General features: G+C 35.6%; 2 protein-coding genes across 3 annotated transcripts in view; both read right to left on the reverse strand.

The window, feature by feature from the left end:
* LOC112050886 (long-chain-fatty-acid--CoA ligase 4) overlaps positions 1-6,284 on the reverse strand; it is a 48,899-nt gene extending 42,615 nt beyond the window's left edge. The window contains exon 1 of the mRNA XM_024089288.2: positions 6,147-6,284. The gene's annotated coding sequence lies outside the window, so the exon portion shown is untranslated. The remainder of the gene's footprint in view (positions 1-6,146) is intronic.
* Positions 6,285-8,420: 2,136 nt separating this feature from the next.
* LOC112050875 (sentrin-specific protease 1) lies at positions 8,421-21,279 on the reverse strand. Of its 2 annotated transcripts, none has more exons than XM_052891086.1 (8): positions 21,056-21,279; positions 20,741-20,835; positions 18,524-18,756; positions 16,896-17,947; positions 16,515-16,701; positions 15,393-15,617; positions 14,099-14,762; positions 8,421-13,595 (listed from the first exon to the last, which is right to left on the reverse strand). In XM_052891086.1, exons 1-7 carry the CDS (start codon positions 21,151-21,153, stop codon positions 14,601-14,603), a joined length of 2,052 nt encoding a protein of 683 aa, XP_052747046.1. In that variant the 5' UTR covers positions 21,154-21,279; the 3' UTR covers positions 8,421-13,595; positions 14,099-14,600. The 2 variants fall into 2 exon arrangements, with proteins under 2 accessions (XP_052747046.1, XP_052747047.1); XM_052891087.1 differs by lacking the exon at positions 21,056-21,279 and adding an exon at positions 20,911-21,046.
* Between the last annotated feature and the right edge of the window lie 647 nt (positions 21,280-21,926).

A 21,926-nucleotide genomic window follows, 5' to 3' on the forward strand; every position in this document is an offset into this window, starting at 1 on the left:
TCTACTAGCGACCCGCTAACGCAACTTGGGACGTCAGGCGACAGCGCGCGGGACATGTGAATTTCGTGTCGAGCGACAGTCGCGCGAACAATGTCCCCTAATTAAAATTAAAATGCTGCTTAAGACTTCAACAATAATAAAATTGCTATAAGATAACAAAGTACATAGCAAGATTGAGAAATACGAGTAAGTTCCGGTGATAGTGCAGTGAGCGATAAACAACATAATTTATCTGCAGAATAATTAATTTATAATCTTTGAACTAATGAGTTGTTTGTATTCGCGCTTGCAATTAAATTTTATAAACATTATTATCATCCGACACAAGTTACCGTTACAAGACCAATAATTAACTTAAAGACTTACTTATTCCTTGCACAAGTTTCTTTGAGACTGTATAAATTGAAGTATCCCTTTAATAACATACTTAAAAGAGGTTCTGTATTTAATCTGTATGTCTGCAATTTTTGCATAGAATTATAATGTTTTCGTTATTTAAATATACTATGCACAAAAATTAAGGGAGCAGAAAAAAAATACAAATTTTTGGGGGATTTTCAACAGGCTGTAACTTATACAAAAATGGCTTAAGCAAAAAAAAAAAGCAAATTGTAGCTCTAAGTGTTTAGTTTTTGGATCTGAGTTTGAAAATTTTTTTTTGAAAATATTTTTCGAGTAATACTAAGAAAACCACCGAAAAAAAATTTTTCGAAATTTTTTTGGTTTTTTTTTTTAATCTACGGACGTGGAAAAAATTTTTTCGACTCAACCTCCATATGGACCGGATAGCTTGTTTATTCAGATTTAATTTTGTTTTTTTTAAATCTCGATACGAGCATTTCTCGCTGAGATATCGATGTTTGAATGGAAAAAGATCATTTTAAAGTTATGTAAAGCCCGCAGCACTAATACGGCGACTTAGAAAAGTTTGTAAATAGGACTGTCCTACAAAAGCGGACAGCGTGGTGTCAGTAGGAGCGGATGGTGGATAACGGAAGGCGGCACTCGGTTGCGTGAAGCGTCGGCAGATCGGCCGCGGTGGGATAATGGACCGGGCCGAAGTCCAACGTCCCGGCCGGGAATAGACGCGGTAGCGGCTTATAGACTTGGGGAGAATGCACAGTTGCACACGTCCCATTCCACCTTTGGACATTTGCACACAGACTAGTGTTAGCTTCAATATTAATCTTGGTAGATCTTTGGAAAAAGGCGTGAGGTGTCTACTCTATGGACACCGGTCAGAACGAAGTTCCTTTCACTTTCTTTTTCGGTTTTGCGTTTGCTATACATTCACGTCGATAGAGAAAACGAACGTGAAAAATTTACGATATCATCATTCATTATCAACCCATATTCGGCTCACTGCTGAGCTCGAGTCTTCTCTCAGAATGAGAGGGGTTAGGCCAATAGTCTACCACGCTGGCCCAATGTGAATTGGCAGACTTCACACACGCAGAGAATTAACAAAATTCTCTGGTATGCAGGTTTCCTCGCGATGTTTTTCCTTCACCTTCAAAAAAATATATTTATTATGGATAAAATAAATAACGATAAATTAAACATTGAATGATCTGGAACAAACAACACGTGTTGATAAACATTGCACACCGAGTTTGGCTTTAGTATAGTGAGTTCTCTAAAACTTAACCCGTCACCGCCTATAAAAGACTCAGTAGAAGGACATAAGTTCAATTAATTAATAATAATATATAATTGTGAACAAATAAGATAAACATTAATGTTCATTGTTCAGAATGCACTTTACCCGGCGCCCGCCTCCGATAAGCAATAAAAAAGTTCGTATCTCCATCCCTTGCAGAGACAAGATTACAGCATCGCTCCAGACGCCCCTCCCAGCCTCCCGATAACGTATCTATTGACCTTCAACTGATAATTGCAGGGCTGAAGTTCACATGATACAGTGCATGTCTATACAAAAAAAGATCGTATAATTTAATGGCCCACTATAGGGCTAACGTCCTATGGAAAGGGGATATAGAGCTTATACCCATCGCGCTACTCCAATGCGAGTTGGCGGACTTATAGTGATAATGTTTCTACATCCACTGAATGTTAATGTTAATGATCCGGACAGATGGCGACGGGAAGCACAAAGTTATATTGTAGTCATCGGTTGTTCATTCAATAGTAGTATTCAAATTAAACTTATAGATACCTGTCATAAGATACAAAAGTAAATAAAATAACTACAATCGCCTCGAATCATGAATGCCCTAGGACTGATATTAAAAACCATTTCAACATTCAAAGCTTTTCGACGGCCTCCGTGGTGCAGTGGTATGCGCGGTGGATTTACAAAACGGAGGTCCTGGGTTCGATCCCCGGCTGGGTCGATTGAGATTTTCTTAATTGGTTCAGGTCTGGCTGGTGGGAGGCTTTGGCCGTGGCTAGTTACCACCCTACTGACAAAGACGTACCGCCAAGCGATTTAACGTTCCGGTACGATGTCGTGTAGAAACCGAAAAGGGGTGTGGATTTTCATCCTCCTCCTAACAAGTTAACCCGCTTCCATCTTAGACTGCATCATCACTTACCAACAGGTGAGATTGTAGTAAAGAAAAAAAGAAAAGTGATAAATAAGTACAGTGTGATGAAGGTCATGCTTAACATTTTAGGTCTGTGTCTACTCTGAGTCAAAAACCCTACTCCTTAAGTTTTAACTATTGTGGAAAATCATAATTAAAATTTCAATAATACCGATTTTTGAATAGTTATAGCTTACCAGCGGACGCCTGCGGCTTTGCTCGCCCATAGACCTACTTAATCCGGCCCTAACGCAAAATCCGTTCTTAGCGGATACCTACTATCTATAGACTACCTCCCTGCCAAATTTCAACTTTGTATGTCATGCGGTTTTCGAGATTTCCTGATGAATGACCTTCCACATTTATATGTAGGTATACATATAAATAATAAGAAGATAGGAACCCCATAATCATTTAGCAATTGAGGCGTAGTTGGCAAAAAAAATAAAAAATATACAAATAACAGGAAAGGTATGGTTGATCCCCATATTGAACTTCAATTGATTTTTTGCATGTACTCTACCTGCTCATAATTACATGCAAATAAGAGCATGCTTTGGCTATTGTTTTATAAATACATAGATTTCATGTTTATTTATACCAGTTGATTATTCATGAACTAGATAATAATTAGAGGGTTATATGCATATTGTAGGTGCAATTTGCATATTTTGCTCATTTTTACTTGTTAATGCATATTTTGTCTAAAACTAATGTAATTTATTATTTTCAAAATATAATTTAATGAACAGTTAACAGTGGCTTTAAAGTCGTGAATATAGATAAATGTATCTATATTCACCAGAATATAGATAAACATATATATACACCAGAATATAGATTAAACATATCTATATTCACCATTGGCGAAGAATGGAATTTGAAGAAGGTAAGCCGTCCCAAAGAAAAGGAAAACCATACTACAGTTTCTCACACATCCTTACATATATATTCATAACAATAACGAATATGTTTGTATGGATTTTTGAAAGGTAACAAAGGCCTTTAAGCACTCTTCGCAGCTGATATTCACGCTGTCATGATAGAATACTCCAAATAAAAACTAAGGACTTTTAGTATAGTAGCTCAAGCTCAAAAAGGATAAACTTTTAGTACAAATAAAAGAAATTTAATTTTTACAAAAGCAGTTGTAATGTTGAACCCCACAAACAAACTCTACTTAACTTATTGGTCTTAACAGCCTGGCTATGGGCTCAGAATATTGTCTCACAAAGGTCAAAGGGCCAAGGAGTTAGTTTAATGGATACTTAAGAAGAGCAGTCATAAAATCTCAGACTTAAGAGTCTTAGATACTCAATTCAATGGGCAAATAAAACATATTATACCCCTTTTTCAAACAACATAATATTTTTAGAGCTCATTGTACTGTGGGAAGCGTCAGTAAAAATAAAGAGATCACACAATTATATATCAAATAGAGATATACTTATTATGATCTAACAAAATAGATTTACAAAATATTGCTGTGATTAGTTTATATGCTGTAGATGTGAGTGCAAAATAAATACCATCGAAATGTCCGTATAACCTCACTAACTTACAACTTAAACTGAAGAAGGACAACCTGACTGCTCTGGCGTAATAAATATATAAAATAAAAATATTAAGCAAGTTATAATTTATTAAATATGTACTTAGTAAGTCAATAAATAAATGTTATTTTCATTTATTATTTTTTGTAATTCTTTATATGAACAGGTATCTAAAAGTGTTCTAGCAGATTCCTACCAAACTTAAAGCCACTGGCCCTAGAACACAGGCTCACTGCTTGTGGCAAATAGAGAGACACATCAAGGAGCAACTTATCTATGCCTGTGCAATATAATTGAAAATTTTGTGAAATCAGAATGTCATGAAATTAACTAGAATAAAGACCTTAATTACTTTTTGTCATCAAACAAAGCTAAGAACACTCTTGATTAAGTCATCAAAATTTGATTTCATTTGAGACCCCATTCAAGTATATTTGCAGACATTCAGTTATTCTTCCCCAATTTGACCCCCCACAACCTTTTAATGGCTCAACCGATTTTTATCAAACATGTCTAAGAAGTAAGAACAATTGCACGTAAGTTATAGTAACAAATACATGCATGCCCTGGGCCAGATTCAAACCTATGGCCTCTGAGTCAAAGTAGAGGTGATATTCACTGGGCTATCATATTAATCATACCCACATAAAAGCACCAAAATTTAAAAGATAATAAGCTTTACTGAATTTTAAATGAATTCCATGATTATATTGTCATCAATTAACATAAATTATCATGAATGTATTTAAAAGTTTAATTTGCTATTCACTAAAATCATCATTACAGTCACGAAGATAAATAAGAAGTAATAGTGTTTAATTATTTAAATATATTTGCTTAATGTTAATAGCTTCATATATGTGTATTAAAATTGTACAATTAGAAATATTTTAAAATTTAAACTATTAGATAAGTGTTACTAATTATAAACCACATAAAGCTGAATAATATGTATAATAACTGAGTTCTAGCTATGTTTTATATTTAATAGGTTCTAGTGGACATCTGCAATTTTGTTTATGTGAAATTTAGTAATTCACAATTACCATGATTACTGTAATCATAGATTTTTCAGGGGTTAAATAGCCTACATGTTGCTCAAAAAGCTCCTCCATCTTCCAGTGAAGGTCCCATTCGCTTCAGCCATTTCAGAGATAAGAGAGAAATTTTTCTTTAGAAATTTGATCAGTTAGTAAATAGTTTACACCACCATTATTTTGAAATAACTGACAGGCACATTAATTTTATTTATATATGTATTGATTAATTAGAAATACTAGGTTTATCTTAGTAGACACTATTAATTAATTATTTTCACAGGAATGCAACACCGAAAGTAAAGGTTTTTGTTCTCTGATGTGTTGTCCAAGTGCCTGCTTGTTACCTGAGCTTACCAAGTAGGAAAATCCAGGTGGATTTAATCATCCATCACCTATTATGCAAGAGAAGACAGAATAAAAATTAACCTAATCTGCAGTAATCAGTCTTTTAGAACAGTACATCCATGGGACATTCACTATGGTGATAAAAATAGTATTAATCTTTTGGAGGCTTAAATGGTGAGCAAAGAAACATGTGAGTAATTACTGCCGGCGTTTATGTGGTTCATTTATCAGCACCTAAAATACCATAATATTGTTTGTAGAAAGTATATAAGCAAGTTTCCAAAATACATTTTTAAATAATAGAAAGAAGGTTTGATTTACTTTAGATCCAACGTTTTCACAAAATGGTATATACAGTACGTAGTATTTTATTAAATATTACATTTCTTACGAAAAGTGGGTAGATCTACGGTGATCTAATTTAACGTATTTGAAACATTTCCTGGCTAACGAGTGAGTTATAATAATTTGTTATAACACGTTTCATATTCTTAACAAATTGTACATTTATTTAAAGTGTTGATTCAGCTCAATATTTACAAGAACCATTGAAGTAATTAACGTTTAAACTCAGGAATAGAGGTTAGAGAAATTCTTACATGAAAGTCACCCGCAATAAAGTCGTAGTTCAGAAAATATTAAATAACAAAACGTGGACTTACTGTATGGCTCGTTTCTGTCTTCGCGGAGTAAATATCACTTGTAAATTATCACCGAATTTTAAATTAAACTTGATAAACACTACCACAATGTATAAATCTTCCGCAAACCTTTTCTAACCAATCGGAACAGTTAGTGACGTCCGTCGATTGATGTTTAACTAAACGTCAAACCTCCCTCTCGATGTATCGATTCTCTTTGCTCTCGTCAATTTTAGTTTATCTTTCCTTCTTGCTACCATTTCATGTAAGCATGATTTGCATAGTTAGCTTAAGTTTCTTATGGTATTCTTTGTTAATAAACGATCGTTATTAATATTTTGTATGCCGTAGAAGAAAGTTTCTTAAGCTTATTCGTGATAGTAGGTATCACGAATAAGTTGAATCTCGCATTTATTCCCGTTTGAACTTATGTCGTTAAGTGTCGTCGTTGTGTACCATATGTAGTTAGGTATTATTTATAAATAAGTTAGCCAATATAAAATTTTTGATTTGTAATGTCTATCATCAATCTACATTTTTTTTATTCCATTCAATTTCAAAGAAAGTAAATGCTTATGAATTCAACTAAAATGTTAGTTACAATTAAAATCAACAATTTATTGAATAATTAGCTAGTATATAGTATTATTTACATTTCGTAAATTCATCTCATTTCTCTAAACCAGCATTGTAATTTCATGGAATTAAATCATCCTATGTTTGTATTGAATCGATAATAAACGCGCGATGTATTATCGATTAAAAGGCACATCACTGGACATGTTGAATGTGCCGTGTTTTCATTCGGGGTGGGGAAATCCGCCAATCAGAAAGCGGCAAGCAGTCTGAAAAGGTGGCGTGATCACTACGTCATATTCAACATACATATAAACCTACTTACTACACACTGTCGAGTATTGATCAATACCGCGCAAATAAATAGTGAAACTAATTCGAAATATTTTATTGCGGTTTTATTAATTCTAACAAAATATAACAGCAAATAAAAAGCTACATATTTCTGTATCATTTTATTATGCCAAATAGTTCATAAGCCCCTTTAATTTTAAGAAGAGAGACATCTATCATTAGCGCAGAAAACATTATGTACAAGTACCTTGGCAATAAATTATAATTATAATAATCAAGGGACCCTGTGGGCTGTGATGCCACTGCCACTGTGACGTTGGTATCTTTTTTGCTATCCTATTGTAAGCTAATCTCTCTAACCATGTAATTTATAAAAGACTGAGCATTTCATTCTACAAAGATATTCTCAGCTCAAAGTTGAGAACAGAAGTTGGTGTTGCTACACCCGTGCATTGGAAATTGGAGCCGTCTCGGTCACTACCATTGCCAACCCCCTTAGACCATTAAAACCCCGCATAGTGGCGTGGTGGGTTTAAGCTCCATAACTCCTCTTATTTATGTAAGGGACCCGGCTTCTGTAGTAGCTGTTAAAGTAGGCTGATATTGATAATGCCTAAATAACCAGATATTTTTATCTTACCTGCTTTGTAAATTCTAAAAAAAAAGTTGTACCTTCAGCTAAAGAAATATTTATGGGAAAAATACTTTAAATGTAAAAGTACAAAAAGGAGTCAAATCTTCTACTACAGTTGGAGCGAGGAAGTATTGCCACTTCCTGCTAAGGGTGCATTGAGACTGTGAACTGTTAGTTAGTGAACTCAGAACAAGTGGTGGTCATCATCGCAGTCGCACGAGCAGCTGAGTCAGCCACAGCAGTGCGACCGGGCTCGGAGATTTAGAGCAGCTCTCCGCCGATACTGCCTTACTGAGTAGAAACGGACTCCCAATTGTATGAGGGGAAACATTTCTTTATATACTTCAAATCCTAAGAAATTTCAATAGCGTGAGTTAGGATCTGTACCTATGGATAAATGGTAATAAAAGTGTGTAAATATATATATTTAAGCTACGATTGGTTACCAATGATAAAATAAAATATTTTCTTTTATTATAAACCATCTTTTAGATTAATTTCTATAGTGTATAGGTTGTTGGAATTTCAGAAATACTCAACTAAGTTTCATAACTAATAGCAGTGCCATCTGTGGGCGTCGACGTTAGACTTGACAAGCTATAGTAAAACCATGTTCACATTATTATTAAATGTCTTAATTAAAGAATATTTACTCCAAGGAGGTCATTGGAAAGCATGATAACTCTGTAATCATCAACATTTGAGTGGTCGTTCGTCCTGACAGATGGACGTGCTCTTCGTATCAACGAAATCACTTTCATGGGATTAATGATGGGAAATAATAAAAAAAATTTACAATTTTAATATTATTTTTATTGGATCGTTTATAAAAGTTAAGTAGGTACATAAATAGAAAATTAATCGTTTTGTTTAATTTAATGGACCATGACAGAAAGACTACAAAATAAAGTACATTCACAAAATAATAATTTATGACAACCACTTTTTATACATCAACTCGAACATGCAGTTCCTTGGCACAGATTTGTAGATTTTAACTATTTGTCATAATTTATTAGGTTCTTGACAAGTTTTAATTTTAAGCTAATGACTACAATTACGGCTGATGAGTGCCACTTCAAAAATTTAAACAAAATTATGCAAAATCTCTCATTTATTTTTAAGTAAAATCTCTTTTTTAGAAAAGAAACTTAATTCAAATCGTTACGACTTTACTGAGATATAATTATTATTTCTTAATTTTAAAGTTTTAATGTTTCTACAAGAATCACCAGGCCATTTGTTACATAAAAAAAACAACACAATATGTAAGACAATTAACTGTTTTAACAACTCTCTGCCAAGAATACGGGACAACATATTATTATACGCGTAGGTAATGTTATATAATATATACGTATTTATTTCACCAAATTATAACAATGTCTATAACTTATACACTATTAAGATTTACCTAAATTATTTATTATCTAGATTCTACGTAAATCTAATCACATGGAAGTAAGCCCGGAATGGGTTACACAGACGCATAGGAATACAACTTTATAGAAGTAATGAAAATTTTATCAATAGTATGCGGGGGCAAATCTCCAAAAACACTGCGCCAGTTTATTAAATACTTAGTTTAATTCACCATTTGTAATTTACATTAATTATATTATTATTATTGACTAAGGAGACAACTAAACAATAAGTTTACAATTAATACATATACTACTACATGCTTTAAAAACAACTGTTTTTTCAAGTACTATTTACGCGATACTAAAACATAATCAAGCTATTTAAAATTTTTGTATGTCTGTTTGTCTGGGTTAACCTCTAATAATAAGCTTATAACACTCAAAAAAAGAGCACAAAATATGCCTTTTAATGCCTGCATTTTTCAGTCAGATTGACAGAATAGCTTCAATAAGTTGTAAGATTTAAAGGTAAGTTACAAAATTTAAAGTAATAAAAATAGGCGCAGAGGCGAATTTCACAATGCACATAAGTTTAAGATGGTGCTGGAATGTGGACCTCACATGAAAGGCGCAGTGTTGTACGACCCCCTATTAGGTAAAATGACGACACAAGCCACGTCGCAGAGAGCCGTCGGTAAAAGGGGGGTAGGGTCGTTGTTTGGAAGACCCTACAAAATGCCAGTCTAGTGAACGTCCATCGAAGTGATGATGATGGACCGAGGTTGATGGCAGAACTCGTAATTATGTAGATCACTTAAACAAATAGCATATTACAGTGCAGCCAGCCGAAAGAATGCGTTTGTGACATCTGTCAGTATCATCAGCAAATAAAAAAGTAAACAGCTGGCCTGACCTTGTAATAGGGATGATGACAGTTTTATATATTGTATATAAATTAAGAATACGCTAATAGTAAATCAATAAGGAACAGGGTATCTGCGATCATTACTTTTGGAGCTACAGGGATTTAAAGAGTCAGATTTGCGGCGCTGCCGCGGATCCTTGAAAAACGCCCCATACAAAATGGCACGAACTAATGACGTTGTAGGCAATGTAATGATCGTTACATTTGTATGTGCGTACAAACAAAAAATATCTTTGTTATTTGTGCGTTTATTTTTATAGTTCAAATATTAAAAAATGTCACATTTAATGTAAGGAAGCTAAAACTGTATGATTTTTTATCTAATCACGATAAAAGATTTTTAATAGATTTTGAAATTTTATAATCTCATTCATTTTCCAAATATCCAGACAATCTTTGCTTTATATAAATTAGTTAACATTGACCCTATTTACCTGAATGTATCATAAAAATAAATATATTTAAACCTAGTCATCATCCCCATTGTATTAAGTGGTCCAAAACCCGTAGTTTTCTAATTAGGTAACGTTAAATTATAATTTTTACTATAACAATACCTATATACCTAACTATTCGTTAGTAAGAAATAATTACATATGTCAGAATCGCATTCTTGAAAATTGCCATACTTTATATCATACAAATCTGTAAATAACAATAATTTATACATACCTTCATCATACGTTTATACGAGACAATGTCAAGATTTTATACTATGTTTAATTTTGCTATTGGAAAAGTAAGTTCTACGAAACTATGTACACATACATTTCTTTATTATCTCAGCACGATTCTAAGGCCTTTTTGACGCTACTGATTTTATAATGAAATTATTGTGTAATTATAGTATGTATAAGAATAGATAGTTATTAATAAAATGTATAATTCTTGGAATAATAATTACATTCATGGATTTCATAAAGTATTTTTTTTGATACTTCCACAAGTGTGGGTGAGTAGTTCAATCGTGAGACTAAACGAACATTTCAGACTAGTCACTACATGTTAAACGCGTTGTAGGTGTAGGTATCTCTTAATAAATAATATTAATATAATGTACTTATTATCAATCATAAGCTGTCAAAAAGGCCTTCATATCTTGTCTATACCTTAGTATTTAGTAACTATTATACATATTATTAATCACATCTAACATTCGAATCAGTCTTGAATCATATATTTTTTTGTTCATACTATATTCTTGTTAATTTACAAGTCTGATTAGAATTGTTAGAAACTTATTATGTACTCTCATAACGCACACATGTCTCAACGTTATTTTGAAAATACTATTTAATTACTTAAAATAAATGTGTTTTGAGTAGGATTCAAATGCTATGGTTATTATCATCCCAGTAATCAACCCGCATCAAAGTAGCGTGATGGGTATATGTTGTATTTCATGGAAATACTAAAATTATACTTGTTTAGCGATAAATTAAATCAATACAAACATCCTATATACACAAAATACATTATAATATTAAACACAAGTTTTTCAAAAAACAACACTCACAAAATGCAGTATTTTTCACGACATACACAATATTATTTCATAAATAAAATGGAGTTTATCAAGTTAGTGAACTTATTAGCCATATAGGATCAATGGAAAAATGTTTGATCAATACTCTTTTAGCAAAATTAAATATGTATTAGATGTAAGAAAATAATGATCAATCGAGTCCGATCATTGCAATGATCGAACGATTGTTAAGGAGGAGGAAGGTCATTGGAATCCTCGATAGGTTTCCCCCTAGAAACACTTCATCACCACCACAGATGAAAGACTAATAGGCAGATAGAGCGCACGCAACGCGGCAGCTATTCTAAATACAAATTAAAAAACAAATACATTCTTGAGTTATAACCACACAAAGCGTCAAATCATTATTTTCAATATTATTTAAGGAAGATGGCGTCTTGTGTTTTTAAATATTTTAACAACTGCCAACAAATTTTATCTAACTCTCCGACATATATAATAGACTAATAATGAATAACTAACTATAGTTTTTTTAGTTTTTGTAAAACTAAAAAAACTATAGTTAGTTATATATATATGTCGGAGAGTTAGATAATAATAATCTTACATTAATTATAGAGTACCTAATCAGTTGACGATCTCGGAGAAAGCGAGACGCGGTAGTTCTTAGGTTTATCCAGTTGAACACTTGTGTTAGTTCGCGACGTGGTTCGAGACGGTTCGGTAGTGAGTCAGTGGTAAGTTAATACTAGTAGTAAGGCCTTTGCATTGTTTGTTACTTGGCTGGGAGCCATCACGAGCGGAGAATGGGGAGTATTAGTTAAGTGTAGAAGACGTCTTTAACCCAACTGGATCGGTTACAAGCCCGACCTTCGCTGGTGGCTGACTCCTTGCCATACGATAGTTAATCCTGGTTTACATCTGATAGTATCAGCGCTATACTTGATCAAATGTAATTAAAGGGGTCTGTAGTTGTAGGTTAAGTTATCGATTCGGTGATGATTGATAGTGTTACTTTGTGTATTTGCCCTCCCCGTATATCGTAGAACCGTAGTGCGCAGTATTCAATATCAGTCCGTGTGATTTAGTATACCTTCGATAATCAGATGTGAAATTTAGTTCTAATCCACGTCATATATATTACGTAATTGTTGTTAGAGAAATTCAAATTATGAAAACAGTTGGTATATCTATGGTAGATACTAGATAGCAACATTATGCGGATGTTAAGGAGACGCACGCGTGACGTTTGTTTTTTTTTTGGGTACACCAGCTTGTAAAGAATCATTCTGTATCATTCTCTATTCTGTGATCACAACGAAGTTTTTGCCACTAATAATACTGATGATAAAAATATTGACCAGCAGACGACCGCGACTTCGTCCGCGTGGAAAGTTCTTATCCTAAGTATTTTCAAAAACTAAGGAGGGATGCCTTGGCCCTGTAGTGGGCCATTCAAATAGATAGATAACGATAGTAATGATAGTTGAATTCACCTTGTTGAAAAGATAACTGAAAAATCCCAATTAAAGATCAAAAACTATGTCTACTAGATCTCTGAGAATATAATAAAATTCTAGTTTATAGTATTATTAAAGTTAGTAGAAAACTATTTATAAATTATTATAAGTTACTTTAATAAATTCTATACATTTAAATTAATTGTTATAAATCCGTAACTTTTATGCCGGCTTCTCAATTATGTTTATAGCCTTTTATAGACTACCTTAAGCTACACTGAATTTGCTGACTATCCACAATGTGAAACCCTTTTATTTAATTTATAATATAATAAAACACCTTAGTACACCAAAAAAAAACAAAATTTTATAATACAAATTAAGTGGAAAAAGTTTACAAAGAGATGTGGTTGATGCGCAAAAATGTCAACATAAGTGAAAATAAGTTGGATTCCAATGAGCCGGTCCTTTGCGTCAGACGGAGGATTCTATATACTGGATTCAATGTGAAACATGTGATACCTTGGGATGTTAAACTTTGATGGTTATTTTTGTTTTAAATTTTGTTCTCGATGAAAGAAGTTATAATCTACAGTAACAACAGACAATCGCAGTAGCATTACGATAGTGTTGAAGTCGGATAGTATCAATTCTCTTTGAGAGTACGAAGGAAACCTACAATTCCTCGAGAGGTGATACGCGTAGCATATTCCCAACACAAAGCGAGTTTCCTGAAACAAAATGATATTGAGGAGTAAGATGATGTTGCTGTTACGAAAAGTGTAATAGTATAATAGCGAGGCTTTTTAGATATGTGCTGCCATCTATAGGCATAGTGAAAGTGTTTGTTATATTAAACAACCAGTAGATGGCGTTCTTGGAGAACTTTGAAACAATCTTTTTGGTACATTTGTACAACCTGTTGCGATGCAGTTATGTCTGAGGCTCAGAGATGGCGCTTTGTTTTTCATTTTTGAAAGAAGTTTTACTTCAGTCGTGTGGTCTACAGCACACTCATGAACGTGCCGCAGTCGCGGGTTCGTCTGCTGCGGGGTGTCCACACGCGCACTCACCCGAGGACTCGGTGCCGGGTTAGAGCAGGAGCCTGGCCTGCAGGATCTCGAGCGCGGCCTTGCGGCGCAGGTAGGGCATGTGCGCCTGCGTGAAGCTGAAGTCGGCGAACGTGCCGCAGTCGCGGGTTCGTCTGCTGCGGGGTGTCCACACGCGCACTCACCCGAGGACCCGGTGCCGGGTTAGAGCAGGAGCCTGGCCTGCAGGATCTCGAGCGCGGCCTTGCGGCGCAGGTAGGGCATGTGCGCCTGCGTGAAGCTGTAGTCGGCGAACGTGCCGCAGTCGCGGGTTCGTCTGCTGCGGGGTGTCCACACGCGCACTCACCCGAGGACTCGGTGCCGGGTTAGAGCAGGAGCCTGGCCTGCAGGATCTCGAGCGCGGCCTTGCGGCGCAGGTAGGGCATGTGCGCCTGCGTGAAGCTGTAGTCGACGAACGTGCCGCAGTCGCGGGTTCGTCTGCTGCGGGGTGTCCACACGCGCACTCACCCGAGGACCCGGTGCCGGGTTAGAGCAGGAGCCTGGCCTGCAGGATCTCGAGCGCGGCCTTGCGGCGCAGGTAGGGCATGTGCGCCTGCGTGAAGCTGTAGTCGGCGAAAGTGCCGCAGTCGCGGGTTCGTCTGCTGCGGGGTGTCCACACGCGCACTCACCCGAGGACCCGGTGCCGGGTTAGAGCAGGAGCCTGGCCTGCAGGATCTCGAGCGCGGCCTTGCGGCGCAGGTAGGGCATGTGCGCCTGCGTGAAGCTGTAGTCGGCGCCGCGCGCGCTGAACTCGGCGAACGTGCACGCGAACATGCCGCAGTCGCTGCCGTTCATCTGCTGCGGTATGTTCTGCAAAGTACACCAGAGTTCTATTGTAACCTTTTTTTATATATTTATTTCAGACATATGAAATTTAACCAACTACTCTGCAAGGCTTCTCACAAGTGGTCCTAACCCCGCGAAGATGATACGTATCAAAATTTATCTTCACAGTCAGCTAGACACCACAGTCAGAGAGCATAGCCACGAAACTGCACCCTCAAGCCCTTCAGGATTGCAAATCCTGAGAGAAGACAAGTGACAAAGAGCACTGATTCTTGAGCGTGGGACTGTTGCTGAAGACGTGGTCTAGGACTGAGGCTGGAGTGGTTGGAGAGGGGCTGCCTACCTCGTGAGCAATGTCCTGCATCCAGGAAGAATACTAGGAGCTCTCCCCCTGAGAGGACAGCCAAGTCGCCCGCAGGAGCATCACTACTCCGTTAGAATCCGGGTCCACCGTTAAATTAACAGTAGTGTAACCGCCAAGCGATTTAACTTTCTTGTATGATGCCGTGTAGAAACCAACAGAGGTACAGGTAGAACAAACTTGTGCCTCTTCCAAGTAAGCCCACTGCTCCATCTGCACTGCATCGTCACTTAACATCAGGTTCTATCAATCAAGGGCTATCTTGTCATTGAGTAAAAAAAGTAAACACAAACCTTGAGGTTCTCTGTGACCCATCCGCTAGCGTCGAAGGGTTGCCCCTTCTTGTCCTTGTGTTCGTCGTGCAGATACATGAGCAGCGCGTCGAGGCAGGCCTGGTTGCGGCCGCCCATGCTGTCCAGGTAGCTGATCTTCTTCTCCCGGAAGTCTATGAGGCTCAGGCACCAGTGCACTCCGAGATGGACGGGCACCACCATGAGGTTATGCGCAAATATGTCCACCTGGAGAGATTATATTCATCAAACTGAGAACTTCAAAAAGCTTTCAAAAATAAATTAAGGGACTTTCTGGTCGAAAAGTGCTATTACACGGTGAATGACTACTTGAATGACAAATAAAAACAAAAAATAAAATCGGTCTCCCTATCACTCACTCGACAAAAGGCTACGCCCAAACTGGGTATCCATAACTTGCATTATGTAATAAAATGTAACTTGTAATTATTATTATTATATTGTATAATGTAATGTATGGTATTGCTTCATATTAAATAAATAAATAAATAAATAAAAGCTAACTCCCTACAGAGTACAATAAATAAAAGTGGCAATTATATTTTGTTAAGAAAGGTTGCACATTATTATTAGTCATGGGTGCAAAAACGGAGCAAATTCTTATATCGAAGCAAGTGGTTCAAACACAGCATTTTGTGTGTTATGAGGGAATCAACAATACCAGATAAATAATAATTTGATAAATGGATTTGTTTTGGAAAACACAACATTTTTGCCTGCCTGGACATGTTAATATCAGAAGCTACTAAACAGATCCTGAAGTTGTTATCACTGATAGATTAAACTAAGCCTGGAGAATCATGTGGCTTTATTTCATTAAGATCTAACGGAATGTATAATGTATGTACTAGTATGTATAATAAAAAGTATGTTGCAAGTAATATGTTGTTCCATAACCTCTTCAAACTTTCAGTGATAGTCCCATTATAATCAGTCCAGCGGTTTATAGATTAGCGATAAGAACGATAGAGAAGTCCGCGAAGAATGCTTAACTTTTTTTAGAAGAATAACCCACCGTAAGTAGTAGTTATTAGTTTAATCGAAATTAGACTAGTATAGATTAAACTACATTTTTAACCTGTTATATTATAAATCGACACTGACCTTTCGCGTCCACCTTTTTAGTCCGGCATGGCCGCTCTGCATCAGTTTGGGATAGAAGAAAGTGTTGGTGGCATACACTTTAGGTAAATCCTTCCGCTCCTCACTCCTTTGCATTAACAAGTTCATATAGAAGTTTATCACTTCGTCATTGAGCCAGTTCAGTCCTGCCAGGGTTTGGAGATCACGTCTGAAAATAATATTTGATACACAATCACTTCCCATTTTAGTTATACAGTTCACAAACAATGCATAAGTAATTGATTCAAATTGCTATTCTTGACTAGTCTGACTAGTCGTTAACTATAATTGTTTTCATAAAAAAAAACAAAACAAATTTTGAGGTACATAATCTTATTAAATTATAGAGAAAATCATACAAACCTGTGTATCCTTAAATTAAATTTCTCTACTAGAAGTTGGCCAGGAGGTCCGGGGCCGAGTGCTTTTTTGACTAATTTTTCTTGTTCAAGAGTCAACGGTGGCAACTCTACGGTGGGTTTAGGCTCCTCTATTATGCTATCTGGTAAACTTAATTCATGTTTTAACTTATATTCTAAATGTGCTATGCTCTGTTCACTATTAACTTTGGATATGATATCTGATACTCTTTTTACATCAAGCATCTCAACTTGTGTATGATTTTGTTTATTATTATACTTAGTATTTAGTTGCGAGAGCCAGTCCTTTGACACCACCGCACAGTCTTTCTGGTTATCCTTTAAAGTATTAACTCTGTCCACTTTAGTGGATGAACTTGATGTTTCAGATGGTACAAACTCCACTTCTGAATCTGATGAATTGATAGATGCCACCGTTATCGGATCATACTCTTTGGTTAAGTCAAGAGTATCCTTCACTGTCTTTAGGCCCATTTGAGATAAATTCAATTCTTTTAAGGAATTCCTTTGTGTTTTTAAAGTTGACTGGAACGATGCCAAATCTTGAGCTACATTAAAGATATCCGGTTTCTCTACACTATTCGGTTTCATACTGTTGGCCACTTTTTTAATTAGTTCTCGATAATTTCTTTTTTCGTCTAAGTTAAATAGCATTTGAGTCGTCATAGCATTTCCATTTAATGACGTCAGTCTACTCCTAGATTGTGTGACGTTTGATCGTGACTGTTGCATCCATTTTGGTAAAGGTGTCGTCGATTTTTTGTACGATTTCTTGATTCCAATAGGACCTTTCAATTTGCTATATTCCCTAGGTGAATGACTCGCTCCTCTCTCATTAATGTTTCGACATAATGTGTAATACTTGACACCTTCATCTCTCCTCTCGTTTTTATTGACATAGTTCTTTAAAGTTGTTGGCTTTGAGATTTCTTTTACAAACATGACTTCATCATCATCGTCATCACTAACGTTATCCTCGGTTATAGCTTGATAAATTTGTTGTTTTTTTTTAGGATTAGTTTTAACCATTACAACCTAAAAGGGTAAATATTGTTGGTGAAGTAAGATTGATTGTAGTAGTATTGATTGAGCAACAAGTAGGATGCTGTATCAAATACCTTTTGGAGCTCTGTTGCTGCCACAAGACATTTATCTGAGTGTATTTCATGTCACATTAAAAAAATCAAGAATAAAAGTAGCAGTGCTGTGGTTCTAAAAACAGAAGTCCTGGGTTCTCTGCAGCTCTAGCCAGTATAGGATTTTATAAGTTCTAAATTGGTTCAGGTCTGGTGTTGTGGTAGGCTTCACGTGAACATAGGTGTGGCTAGTTGCAACCCTACCAGCAAAGCCATACTGCTAATTGATTCAGCATTCCAGTATGATGCCTCACTCAGCCTGTTTCTATATAAGACTGCATGGTCACTTAACATCAAGTGAGATTGAAAACACAGGCTAACTTGATATTAAAAAAATTGTATTATTTTTAATTTATAAATTCCTAAAGTATACATCATTGAGAATCCTAAGAATACAGGATAGTGATACAAAATTATCCTTTATAATTTATTAGTCTATCTACCAGTGTACTACAGATAATAAATATAGCTTTACCTCATCCGATTCATCATCTACTTCAAGTGTCAGCACTGGCTTCACAGCCAGTACTCTTGCCTTCATTGGAGGTGACGGCCCATTGGATCTGTCAACCACCTTGACAGGAACTGCTCTCTCGGGGCTGCTATATTTTAACCGGTGGTTAGGAGTAGATGTATTGGGGTAGGCAGTTTCAACTTGAATTGGTATGTATCTTACATTTTGTCCTGTGTCTTCATCTTCCCAAATATCTGAAAATACATTTGCCTCTTTAAGTATGTATATAAGTTACGAGTATATCTTATGCAATAAAGACTTTATCTACAATACTGTGGTTTTCACAGAATGCCTATGCCCATAGGTTGATGATATTATGCTAGCAGATTCTGTATTAAGCTCATAATAATGAACCAAACAAAAATAGCATAAATAAATCAGTAATAAATTTAGATTAGTAATATAGTAACAAAATTAGGCATATTATATTTTAGTCAAGTAGCATACTGAACTACTTGTTACTGCCGAAAAATCGCACTTTGTTTGAGTACAGTTCACAAGTGGTGGTTTGCAAGATGAACAACCTACAACGCAATAAAGTACATAAACTGGTTAAGATAACCACAATGGCTATAATAGAAGAGGTGGATCAAATTTCATAGCTGTTTCTTCGCTCCAGCAAAATGTCATTTTATGATTTTAGCAGCAACTTATGAACTCGACCAATTTGCCAGATTCAGACTGTTTAGCAGGTGAGTGTGGATGGGTGGTTGGAGGCACTACTTGCCAGTTAAAATAGAGTAAAATGGATTGACTCAACTAAACTGTTTACTACTCCTACCTAGTTGACTAAATTGTTGGTATTCGGACATGTTTATCAGCAAAATTTTATGCTACTCGATGTAGCAACAAAACTGCTAAAGTTGTCCGAACAAGCCTAAATTGCCTAGAATTGAAGAACCTCAATTATAATAATAATGTCTTTATGCTGAATAATTGACTATTTACTCACTATCACTATCAATGGTTAATGACAATGACTGGGAATAGCTTAATGTGACCTCAGAAGCACGGGTGTGTGTAACTATAACACCTCAACAACTTTCCAACTCCAGGCTAAACATTTCCAATGAAAATTTCTTAGAAGAAAGAAAATACTACTACAGACTCAAACATAAAAACATATATTCTAAAACCTAGTTTGCTTGGCTACTACATTAGTTACTTAGCAACCACATACATTCATATACAATCAATATCAAATTTTCATGTCAGTGTTAGTTGTCATAGCCCTCTGAAATGGCTTGACAGATTTTGGTAAAGTTCATTATGTATATTTGGTAGGTTTGAGAAAAGGTTATAATTCGCTGGGGGTCCATATAAAGAAATTAAATGACCTTGCAATGACACATTTTATTAAAATGTACAAAGGTTAAATACCTTATCTATGAGAAAAGTGTAATTTTTTGTTGCTAATATCTATCTGAAGTTTGGAGTGAGATTGGTGCAAACTATTGACATTTAATCCTGGAAATGTATATCAGTAGGTCAAGATCGAAATTTATACTGGGGGGGATATATGCAGTCCACACACAATGGGTTGGCGGTCCACCATTTGTTAACCCCTGCTCTAAAGTGTTTAAAAGTGATTTACATTAATGAATTTATTAATTTAATAAACATGAAAATACAATTAGAAGGGAGTGAAACAGGGTAAATACTACAATTATTATTAACATGCTTAAAAATAATGATTCAACAACTTTCAAAATTCTTCTATTTAAGAGTTAAAAAGGGGTTGAATGTTTTTTCAATATAAATCATTCATGGTTTAAGCTATATTTTTGGAGTTCACGGTTTAATGTGTACATACTTAATATAAAACTTTATGTAGTTAAATAAGGAAATAAGGTTTACACAGTTTTTTACCCAAATGAAGTTACCAGCGTCCGCTAGTTTTCTATATTAAACAGTTATCTAAAGCTGCTCTGATAGAGTGAACAAAATGAGTCGATATGGAGATTGTTAGGAGTTTAGAGTTGTCCTTAACCTTACATCAGGGCACTGTTCATCTGTTTTTTGACACAATGTACCTGGCACCGCACTGAATCCATGAAATGTTTTCAATGATAAATAACGCATCCCCGAAGTCGCGGGCGTCTGATAGTGTATTAATATGTAAGTAAACTGATCTAAACGTTATTAGAAAATATGCCCAATTTATTAGTGACAATTTACCTCTCATATTGACATTGCTGGAGAAAGATGTCTTAGGGAACTTAACCCTTCTCATACTGAGGTTATCATCTTCAGACAAGGAGTCATCGTCATTTCTGTGGAAAAAAAACAAACGTTGAGATGTTAAGTTAAGCTGGGACCACTTTAACACAACATGGATCGTAACGCACTTCCATAATCTCGAAGCAAGCTTCAACGGTATCTTGATCATATTGTTTTAGTATAACTTCTAACCGTAATAACAATTTTATGCAGACTTTGCCGCCATAAATAAAAATTATTGTTCAATGTTGTAAACAAAATGTCAAACCATACCTGTCTCTTTTGAAGCTTCTGTTGATCGCGATGTCGTCGACGCTATCTGATACAAGCCGGGAAAGAAAATTGCGTATACTGGCCACAACGGACTGCATGATTTTAATGAGATTATCTTTCCATCACCTTAGATCTTGGGTATTGAATATGAAATGACGAAAATATCAAAAACAAGAAAAATACAGTTTTCGCGTTCGCATTCGCAATTATGACCACAGAGCACAGACGCCAAAATCAGAAAACCACAGATTAGGTATAATAAGTTTCCTTGGTCTTAAGCACAGATTAATAGATACTACGTTTTAGAACGATAAAGCCGCTTAGACCATATAAATAACAGGACCTGCCTCGCTAACCGTTACCCCTCTGGCAAAGATCAAAAATCTTTGATCTAACGCGTTTATAAAAACTGTTGCTATAAAAACAATTTTTGGATTTACCGCCCAAAAATCGTTCGTACGTAAGTAAGTACAACATACACAAAATAAGACAACTTCCAATGTTACTTCGCCGCCGCCGGTGTACCAAATGTACACCGGCGAACTTTCTGAGTAAGAATGAAAGCCCCGAGTACCTAATGGCCGGTGGGCATTCCCATATCATCATCATCATTATCAACCCATATTCGGCTCACGGGCAAAAGGAAGGGTAATGATTTTGGAGTCTATGTATGTATGTTTCTTCCACCGTAGCGCCGAAACTACTGAACTGATTTTAATAAGTGAGGTGTCAAAAGATTCGTAATAATTCAAATTGAAACAAAGGCTATAAAAATTTTATAAAAAAAATATATGACGGAATTTAAATCTCATATTCTAACCTCGAAAAAAATTAAATCGAGATAATCACTTTGTGTTTGGTATCAAACGAA

The sequence above is a fragment of the Bicyclus anynana genome, chromosome 3, assembly GCF_947172395.1.
Source record: "Bicyclus anynana chromosome 3, ilBicAnyn1.1, whole genome shotgun sequence".
NCBI classification, from domain to species: domain Eukaryota; kingdom Metazoa; phylum Arthropoda; class Insecta; order Lepidoptera; family Nymphalidae; genus Bicyclus; species Bicyclus anynana.